Raw genomic sequence first — 10,963 nt, forward strand, 5'->3', positions numbered from 1 at the left:
TCAACCTAGTGCCAAGAAATTATATGACATACAAAATTATATTGTTGAATATGTCATCAAGATGTTTAAATTTATTATTCACAACATAACTATCAAAACCAATTAATATGCCCTGCAAACCTAGCAAACAAGGAAGATCTGAGCCCATAACAATCTGCTCATAATTAACAGAATTCAAATTATGAACAAAATTGAATTAGTATTTAACAAAAAATATCAAAATTGTTGTAATGATATTACTACCTCACACAGTCACACTGGCCAAACTAAAGCGAGTAAATTAGAAACATACATAATCCATGTTCATAAAATGCAACTACAAAATGAATTCCATACCGAAACGTGAAATTTTTAATACTCACAGTACAAGAGATTAAGAAATAACTTGGAACTCGGAGATTAGAGATTCTAGTTGTTCTAATATCAAACTGAAAGAGTAACAATATTAGAAGATGAAAACAATAGAAATATAGAGACAAGAAATGAGAGTTTTTCATATTTCTTCCAAATCTTCAAGTATATTATATTATCCGCCCACCTATGGCTATCATACATCTATATGTATACTACTAAAAGAGGGTACGGTTGTCATACACATGACATGAACCTTTTGAGAATATAGGGAAGATTGTGAGAGATCGATGTGGAAGTACGGAAGTGTTGGTATTACTACACATAATGGTGGAATTACACCTTGAAGTTACTGGCATCCACACTAATATGATAAATTTACAACATTCTCTACAATTTTCTTTTTTTGCTGTTTAATTGTTTCATAAGAAATCCAACATAGATTGGGGATTTTCATCAATAATTCAAACACAGGGGAGGTTAACATTATATTGAGGCAAAATAATACATCCCTTAACTGAACCCTTTTCAAATTAAGTTTTTGAAAAGAAAGAGAAGTAAGTTGATACATGTAGTTTCTGAACCAGAAAAGAATGATGAATCATTCTGACTTTTTCTCCGTCTTCTTTGCTTCTTTGTCCTTTGATGGGGAAACTAGCAAATTGAAAGTCCAAACAGCCAACAAAGTTGCTTGAATTGGAGCAAGCCAATAAACATGTATATGCTCCTTAGTAATATGATCACCCCGCGCATAAGCCCACCCCATCACCTACAAAATTTATTTAACTCAATATATATCATGTCCATACAGAAACTTCACTTTATAAAACATATACTTGCACAAGGAAGTACTTACAGAAGCTGGATTCATGCATCCCCCTGTTAGATCAGAACCAAGAATGTGAAGAGTCAGTTTGGATAGACTGGATATCCATGTCTTCATGAAAGTACTCGCTCGACTTCTTCTGGAAAGTCCAAGTGAAATGCTAACAATTGCAAATGTCAAAATTCCTTCTGTCAATGCACCTCGATGAATGTCAATGCTCAAAACAGGTCCACGTCCTATGTTTGGAAATGCCGCAATGATGAATCTAACCCCAGTAATTGAACCAAAGACCTTAAAACAAAAAGATGGAGGAATTGTTCATCAGAAGAAACACTCAACTATAATAAGCTTTTCCAGGAAAAATAACAATATTTTAGCTGAATCTGACAGGCAAGAAATGTAAAAACAAAATTGAAAAATTGAGTCACAATATCATTGCCTGATTTTGACTGCAAAGTTAATGGTGAGTAGCTTCAGAGTATGACTGATAACCAATTAACACATATCTTTTAAAGCTAATAGTGCCTTTGTTGGAAAAAGTAGGGGAGGAGAAGCACTTCAAATCACTTAAACTCCCTCTTGAAGACACGTAGAGAAAATTATTCTTTCTTACTCCACTCTACTTGCTTTCTCAATCAACGATTCACTTAGAAGACAAGTGGATTTCTGCCAACTTGACTTACATTTTGGCTTATCAAAAATGACTTTAATGTCTAGATATTTATAGGACTATCCTAGCGTGTACCAAGTTTAGTACATGTATCATGCATGTATTCAACCATAAATGTATCCTTATATCAATATCCTTAAATAAATCAACTAACTAACCATGTATCACACAAATTAAAAACTCTATTCTTCTTCTGGGACAAGGTTCACATTTCGACAGACTTATCAATTACATAATCTCATCTTTCTACTTATCCATTTAGTCACCCACAAAACTAGTATATCTAATAGTGAAAAAGTTTAAACACAACTTCAAGACATGAGTAGAGTGGTAAAAGGCCCTATTATTCCAAACCTTTACCCAATCCATGTGAGTCAACTATATAATTCAACACCCTTCCTCGCGTCCTTGTGGTTAGATCACAAGTGTGGGAATGGAATTCCTAAAATGTGGCTCTGATATAATGTGAGAGAACTAGAACATCTAATACAAAAGTTGAGGGAGTTAAAAGGATGGTGCAAGACCTTTGCAAGCCCTTTTCGGGAATACTAACACAATTGGATGAGCTGGAAGACATTTGTTGATAGCATTCAAGAAAGCACAACTTCATTATGGGCAATGGAATATCTACAGCTTTAATAGGATCTAATTAGCAATGAAAACATGTGTTTTTGACCGAATAAGAGCTCCAGACTCCACTCAATCCAGGCCAAAGTAGATCTTTTGGGAAAGTCTTACTTCTATTTGGAGGCCCAGATCGCTTACCAATAAGAGTTGGATTTTGGTCAAGAAATCTGTCCAAAGAAGAAGCGAGTCCAGTGACCCAAACTTGTGTCTAGAAGATTATTCAATGCTATGTTGACTACTTATATAGCTTTATAGAATGAAGTGTTGGTAGTCTTATATGAACCTAGGGATTTTACTAGTTTATTTATAGTTTGATTACCCCATTGATAATTTCAAGGGAGAATGGCAGCCCCCCTCTAGGCTTCTACATGAATGGATTTCTTTCTTCTTTGCTGTAGCTTTGTTTGAATTAATATTAATGTTAGTAGCCTTTGTGGCTTGTGGGAGACCTTTGAGGTTCTCTTTAGGGTTATGCCATTTATATTCTACCTTGAATCATAGCTTGAATTTCTTCAATGTCAAGATTCCTTGTTCTAGTTCTTCCCTCCTATTTTTCTTCTTCTCCTTCTTAATTGATTCACAGCCTTTTTTGTTTTACAACTTCTTTAGTACAAGGTTTCAAGTATCAAGTATTTGAGCTTGTGTTCTATTCTTTCAAGAATCAATTCCTTCCCTTTTTTCAATCTTCTAATTTTAGAGTACTCTGCTGTTTGTGCTGTTATCACTTGTCCTCGAGGCTTTGGTCAAGCTGCAAGAGCTTAACGTGTGATGTGTTCTGATTTACTTTAATCTGAGTCCTAATTTAAGATGCTATGATATTTTGATGATTGACAAACAATGTACAATTAACAATCAATGTTCAAGAAGGATAGATCAAGATGTATAAGAACCAGGTCTTTGGCAAATATCCAAAAGAAATTGGTGAAGCTAGCAATGGTGATGAGGACTTGCTTACAGAACCAGGTTACTCAAACAACAACTAGAAGAGATTCATTGATCTACATAACTGAAGGTATTCCACGCGACAAAAAGGAGCAATTGGAGATTGAGATTAATGTTTTAGTTCAGTTCTATAAGTAACTGGAGTTCAAGACATGGAAACTTACCATAATTGAACACATGGATTTAGCTTGGAATAAGGAGAAGTTGGCTGATTCCAAACCAAGTCAAAGAAGAATTGATTTCTCGGAAATTCTTGAATTAAGTCTTGGTTGGATTGGAAAAGTATAGGCAGCTATTCTACTCCAAAGTGTTATATTGATGCTGAAGAAAGAGTCAATTGTTGCAACGAAGAACCTTTTCCTATCAAGTGTTATTCATACTGTTCTACCTTTTCTCGATAAGGTTGCGCCGAGTAGTTCTGAGTTGTAAAAGCTAGATTCTTGTGGTCCTTAACTATACGTTTTTTACATTCCCAGTAATTTGTATTAGGTGTTGCTTTGTTTGTGTAAAGGAGACTGGGTAGAGTCTTTGAAGGAGCTGGAGAAGATACCAACAACTAGGGAATATTATTGAGGTTTGGGTAGGTGTTGTTAGAGTCAGTTCCTTAGGTGTATGCATTGTAACCTTAAAATTGCTCAAATTATAGTAGAAAATTCGGGGAAATCTTATTGTTGGGGTATCTTAGCATAATAAAATAAATTTATGATATTTTGAACTTTAAGATGAGGTGGTAGACACACTTCAGCACTTATCTTGGACAAGTTTAGGCAGGCTGAAAATGAAAGCTTAAACAAGTCATATTGCATGTATTTGTTCTGTATTGAGCACGTGAATGGGCCAAGTACCTCTCAAATAAATGCAACTCAACAAGTTTTATAACAACTGATCTGGAACTCATGACAAAATCTCATCAACCAAAATAAGAAAGAACAGAAAATGGAAGAAATTGGAGTCATATGGATCATAATCCATCCTAATAAATCAAGAGCTACTAGTAAATGTTGTGTTTTAATTGTACTATCCAGCTAAGTGTAAATACTAGAGTTACATATAACAAAAATAAGTGAAGCTAAATCATAACGTATTAGGAAATGCTAATTTACATAAATGCATGTTGACCCATGTAAAGCACACTCAACCTTCGCAAACAACTTAGCTTAGTAGAAACCGTACGAACAGAATCTAACAGAATCTACAGTAAGAAAACAAGTCCAACAGTAAGAAAATCATATAGATGTAGTTATGTCAAAATTTTGGGAGCAGGTGATCGATAATCTTAGCCAAAACTGACTCCAAAACGCTAACTTGATGATTTGTCAACACAGCAATATACATAAGTTAACTTCTCCATCCAAGTATCTGCAAACATTTTTTCTGTTTTACCTGTCCACCAATGATGTCTCCTCTCCGTTCATTAAGAAGAGAAACAATTGCACCACTCAGATTTTACGTTGAACAAATTTGGAGTCATGGACATTATTTGGCTATTAAAGGGGTTACAAATATCGCAACAAAATAGAAGTGACTGAATCACTGCAAAGAAGGTACTAGATGGCCCTCCCCAGAGGAGTAGAAATGGAAAATGGTAAAGTTAGACAAAAAATATGAACCTTATGGAGGACAGGGTAATGATAATTTCCCTGCAACCAACATGTCTATCAGGCAAGTTAACAAGGACTTACATCACACAAAGGTTGCAGGTCCCAGAGCAATAAAAGACAGTCATCAAGATGTTGTAAGGAAAATAGTGTCATGGGTAATGGGAAGAGGAACTGGAAAAGCTACAACATGTCTGGCGGCTGGACCAATATTCAAAATTATGCATAAGTGATGTCCCAATTAACCATAACCTACTTATCATTTAAAGTTGCCACATCTTCCCTCAAAACCTCCAAACTGTTCCCTCCCCTTCCACTGGAACCAAACAAAAATGCCTGTTTAAAACTGCGGTGTTTCCAGTGTTTGTTTATATAAATTTTCCAAATTTTTCATTAGAAAGTATCAATACAGAAATCAATTTCCAAAGTTGGGAACGTTTTATAATCTTTTCGCGAGTTTCACACCCCCAACTATAAGTTGTTCCCTTCTCCTACCTGAACTATCAACATACATGTATTAGAACACACCTATCTGATTTGATGGTGATACTGCAGATAGAAAAAGAGAACAAGTAATAGTTGGCAACTTCAAGGAGTTCTTTATTTAATACGTAGATGGTGATAACTCAAGTAGGAAATGGAAACAACTGAAGGTTGGGAGTGTGGAACTCCCGAGAAAGTGATGGTTCATGTGTGTTTTGACTACTAACTCTTCATAAAAACTAATACTGCAAAATAATTAACAAAATGCCAAATAGATGGTAATATAATATTTCATTAAATGGAGGTGAACATGTTACTTTCATTGATTTCAAACTTCATCAATCATCATTAATGATATTTTTGTACATATATTTGAACTCAAATAGACGAAGACTACCTAAAAAAGAAGTTAAGATTTACTTATGCATTATGTTGATGCATAAGTATAGATCCATTGTATATGGTTAGCAAATGTTAGTTTTAGTTAATCAAATTTGCATAAACATTTGTCCTAGATAATTGAATAGTACAACACCAGAGGTTCCTTATCCATACCACCATGACATGGACTCCCGACCCAACGAACGCAGGAAATGGAACAATAAGTAACTTCAGAACTTTTGCAGCAGAGTACAACAGAAACTAATTTCAGATCGATAAACAATCCACTGCTAGCCAAAATACCAACCCCACCCCTTTGTTCAAGGGACTCAGCTAGTTAGGTCAGCAAAAAATCACTCTAATGGCATTTGTTGTACATAAGCAGTAACAATAGCCATCAAGGTGAGTGTGTAAGTTACCATCTTGGGGTCCACATATCAAGCTAGCGTAGCCTATTGATGAGATCATCGGAATGAACAACACAAATAACCCAGATGCTAGGGGAGACGCTCCTTAGATAGTATACCTTGGTTGAGATTCATGATTTGCTAGCATACTTGTTAAAAACCACATGGCTTTGTGGTGAGACCCTCTTCATCTTAGGCTTAAAGTCAGAGTAGCAGGAGGTGCACATGGTGGTCAATGTCATGTCAGTAACTGGATTATCCCATGAAAGAAACATGCTATGTCTATTTAAAGTCTAAGCTTGATATTTAAATGTTCTCGTCGAAATGGAATCTAGCTTGACTCATGATTTGTTCTCGCGTGGTTATTCATATTGTATTGCATTTTTTCATATACAGGTTTCTCTACACCCAGAAGTACCCTAAGGAGCACTTCTCCTCAACTATACATCATTAGCCTTCAAAAAGATGCCGCTGTATCTCAGGTTTGGAGCCAAACTCCTTTTCAGATATCTCTATGGGGCCAAACAAACCAGTTTGGAGTCTACATAGAAGAGGTTTTTTTACCGTAAAATCTTGCTACTGGAAGATGAACATGAACAACAGACAATCTTTGATAGATATATGGCCCTGGAAGTTAATTTAGAAAGTCAAAAGCCCACTGAAAGTTTCATGTTTCGGTAGGCTTGTGATCAGAAGAGCATGTCTAACTCATGAGGTGTTACAAAGAAGAGGTTTACAGATTTGCTCAAGGTGCAGTGTAGAAACAAATAGTCATTTGTTTCTACACTGCAAAACAGCTGCAAATATTTGGAATATGTTCTTACGTATTGCGGGAGTAAAAGTTGGGTAGTGCCAAAACTACCATGGAGCTACTTAACAGTTGGAAAGGAATTGGAAGAAGAGGGCAGAGCGAAGATTGGTGGATGAACATTCCAATTTGTATCTGGTGGACTTTATGGAAGGAAAGAAATACCAGATGTTTTGAAGGCAAAAGTTGCAATGCACAGAAGATCAAAATGAAATGCCTAAGCCTTTTCTTTTTTTGGTGTAAACAGAATATGGTGGGGGAGGTAGTTAAGTCTAGTTGATTTCATAGGCAAATTGTAAAGCTTTTTAGTTTTTGTGAAGAATGTGTCCCACCCATTGTGGGTTGTAAGTGCCCCACCTCATCATTCTTTTGATGATGATTTTTTGTGAAAAAAAAAGTTACTTTCCCAAAAAAAAAAAATAAGCAGGTTTCTCTTCGTGCGAGAAGTATTTCATATGTGCTCACATCTCTTTTATCGTGATTGCTGCCTCTTTATTACGGATTCAGGTATGGACTTTCAGGGCGGCACAGATCTTCGCTAGGGACTCCGCTTTCTCGCTCTCTTGATGTTGGTGAGTCCCATTTACTACCTGACAGTTTTCCTTATGACATGAACTCCTATGATATTGGGTATAGCCGGGTCTTGCCCCAATTTTTATTCTATTCGTGCAAGTAATAGAAGTTCCATAGATGTCATTGTCATGAGGTGTCTTATTTTGTTATTCCCAGATGTGGCTTTCTATGGCTTTTATGAATACACTTATTATTGGATTATAACATCATACATATGAAAAGTGCAAATGTTCTATGAAATGATTTCTCTTCCACTTTTACATATAAATCATATTTATGTAGAAGGTAAAGTGGTACACTGGGTCAAGTTAAGGCAGCGAGTGCCGGTGAAGCCCTCCAAGGATTTAGGGTGTGCCAACTTTGGTATATGGAAGGTAGGATCCATTCTTTCTAAAACACTAAAGGATTAACATTTCATCCGATATAAAGACATATAGGGCCCGTTTGGATGGCTTAATAAAAGCAGCTTTACAAAAGTACTTTTGAAAGTGCTGAAACTTATTTTTAAAATAAGCAGTTATGCGTTTGGATAAAATGCTGAAGTTGTTATGCCAAACGTGAAAAGGGAAAAATGGAAGAAAGAGACGTTAGGATTATATGGGTAATTTGGAGATTTTATAAAAATATTAAGGGCAAAAAGATAAAAATGTGGTCAACTTAAAACAACTTATAAGCTAAAAAAAAAAAAGCACCCCTACCCCAGCTTTTAACTTTTGGCTTAAAATAAGTTTTTTTTAACTTCAAATAAGTTATTTTGAGTATTGTCAAACAGTTAAATAAGTCAAAAACCAGCTTTTAAGCTGAACCAAACAGGCTCATATAGTCAGCATGTCCCTTGTCTTCTTTGCTTTCAGTCATCTCTACCTTTGAGCCTTAATACGCTCTTTTTGCACTACACATGCCAACTGTGTTTATTGTACCCCATATCCCCACCCCATGAGGATTCTATATTATCCTTTTTCACTAGGAAATGTCTTTTTATTGTTGGTTTTTTTATATTTTTGAATCTCTAATCTGAAGAGTTGATGATCCGTTTGGCAGTCTACTTTCAATAACCTTGTCTAACATAAAACACCGTAATCCTACAAAGTGCTCCCAATGTGTGTGTTTATCTAGACCCTCCCCCCCTCCTCTCTCTAGAATGCAAAATTTTCATTGAAACTCAATGTTTTAACATGGTCCTCTCATAAAAGTCTTAATACCAATCTAGAATTAAGAAACCTTATAAATTCATAGACCTCGATTGTTGCATTAGGTGTATGCAGAGCAATGAATTTCAATTCATTCAAATTTGTCTTTTGTGCTAATATTTTTCCAGAGAATCTCTAAATAGTTCGGGGATGTCTTGTTCCATTTCCTCATCAAAATTTTAGGTTTGGCTATGTAAGAAACGTCATGTTTCTATGAAGAGGGCTTTCCTTGCGATACAGTGATGCATCTTGGTGGTGTGCGCTGCTGGAATGTTGCAAGACCAGTGCCTTATGAACATTTATGTGGTATATTGGTTTTCTATTCATCTATATGGAATAAAGTTTTAGGTATTTTTCTATATATACACTTGCTGATCTCAGTGGGACTGAAAAATGTATCCACTATTTCATCTTATATAACTTGAGGAATCCTAGTCCTGTTCTTTCCCCAATTCATACTACTACAACAACAACATACCTAGTGTAATCACACAAATGCAGTCTGAAAAGAGTGGTGGGTGCACAGATTTTATATCTACCTTGTGAAGGTAGAGATGTTGTTTCTAGTAGACCCTCGGCTAAAGTAAAGAAAATCAGAGAATGTCCAAAAAGGAAATATAATAGAGAAGGAAATGTTGTAATGAATGTCATTGTGGCCAAAATGATGGAGAAAAGAACAATATCAACAAGAAGTAATACAATAACTGAAACTAAGGAGAGTAATAAAACCAGAAAATAAGACATTAATACTAATAAGAAGCTCAACAAATGTTCAACTACCTACTAAATTTCTACTCTAATCCTTCTATCGAGGTCATGTCCTCGGTAATTTATAGATGAGTCATGTCATGTTTAATCACCTCTCTCAATACTTCTTCAGCTTACCCCTATAGTCAACCTCTCACATCTCCTCACTGGACATTTGGGCATCTCCTTTTCACATGCCCTTTTGGCCTTATAGAAACTCTCTATTTATAGTGTTAAAATAGAAGAGCTGTGATAAAGCCAAAAGCATTTGCGTAGATTTGAATGGTCCATTGAATTAAAAAGTGATCTGATAAGCTTCCAATTGATTGACCAAAGTATGTCATTATTATATACTTTGGCAAGCTTGTAAAAAGATGTCATCTTTTGGAAGTCAACTCAATGGACAAACCCAAATAAAATTGGAGTGTTTTTTGAACTTGAAAATAATCAATCTTTACTTGGGTTTGATCTTTCTTGAATTTAGGAATTTATCTAAATTTAATATGGGTTTTAAACCCATAAAATTTGTATATGTACAAGACAGGAGCAACATAAAACGTGAAAGGCGACCTTATTTAGAAAGGGGGAAAAAGAAGGAACCTGAGAAGGAATTCTAGCAGCAACAGTGAAGATGAAATTGGTGAGATCCCCGGAGATGGCACCAGATAATATAGTGAGAGGGTTGTATGCCCCACCTTTGGTAGCTTTAGTCAACAAGGCAAATAAAAACATATTGATGACAGAAATAGCATGTTTGAGGATTTCACCTTTGAGATCATGAGCCCCATAACCCAAGATTTTATGAACAAACATCTTAATAAGCACACTTGACCAAACCCACATGAAAGACATGATGAAATCTGAAATCACAAGGCTTCTCCTGCTTACCCCCATTTCGTCTTTTCCTTGTTTGTTTGGAGACGAAGGAGTTACTGAGGAAGGGTCTGTGTGGCTAAGCTTTCGGTTTCGGTTTCCTTACTTATGTTGACGTCGGTCGTCGGGGACTCATTATTGTGGCTGTTGTCAGCATCTTTATCGGAATTGCTACGAAACAGGTCAATCTTTTATCTCTTTTTCTTTTTCCCATTTTCGCGGATTCTCAATTCGTGTGTGTTTTTAGCAAAAGATCTCCCCTCAATTTTGACATTTATAGATGTGGCTCTTATATACCTCTATTTATCCACAGGGAAATAAATATATTTTTGAATTATCATAAATATTATGAAGATATTTTTATCATATTTTATGGATATTGATATCTTGTCGTTCAAAAATTATAGTATATATACCTATTATATTAATAGAAATATATCTGTCATAATTTTATCTACTGATTCGACATTGAATCGATACATAAGAT

General features: G+C 35.5%; 1 protein-coding gene across 1 annotated transcript; it reads right to left on the reverse strand.

Annotated features, from left to right (window-relative positions):
• Positions 1–644: 644 nt before the first annotated feature.
• Positions 645–10,688, reverse strand: SIP2-1 (probable aquaporin SIP2-1). Its single transcript, NM_001306192.1, has 3 exons — positions 10,204–10,688; positions 1,208–1,468; positions 645–1,120 (listed from the first exon to the last, which is right to left on the reverse strand). Exons 1-3 carry the CDS (start codon positions 10,495–10,497, stop codon positions 953–955), a joined length of 723 nt encoding a protein of 240 aa, NP_001293121.1. The 5' UTR covers positions 10,498–10,688; the 3' UTR covers positions 645–952.
• Between the last annotated feature and the right edge of the window lie 275 nt (positions 10,689–10,963).

Source organism: Solanum lycopersicum, chromosome 1, assembly GCF_036512215.1.
Source record: "Solanum lycopersicum chromosome 1, SLM_r2.1".
In the NCBI taxonomy this organism is placed as follows: domain Eukaryota; kingdom Viridiplantae; phylum Streptophyta; class Magnoliopsida; order Solanales; family Solanaceae; genus Solanum; species Solanum lycopersicum.

Excerpts from the sequence above, each read along its gene's own strand:
- SIP2-1 (NM_001306192.1), bottom strand. The coding sequence starts at position 10,497 with ATGGGGGTAAGCAGGAGAAGCCTTGTGATTTCAGATTTCATCATGTCT. Across the intron at positions 1,469-10,203 it reads CTGCTAGAATTCCTTCTCAG|GTCTTTGGTTCAATTACTGG; the intron begins GTTCCTTCTTTT and ends TTTTGTTTTAAG. Across the intron at positions 1,121-1,207 it reads GATGCATGAATCCAGCTTCT|GTGATGGGGTGGGCTTATGC; the intron begins GTAAGTACTTCC and ends TAAATTTTGTAG.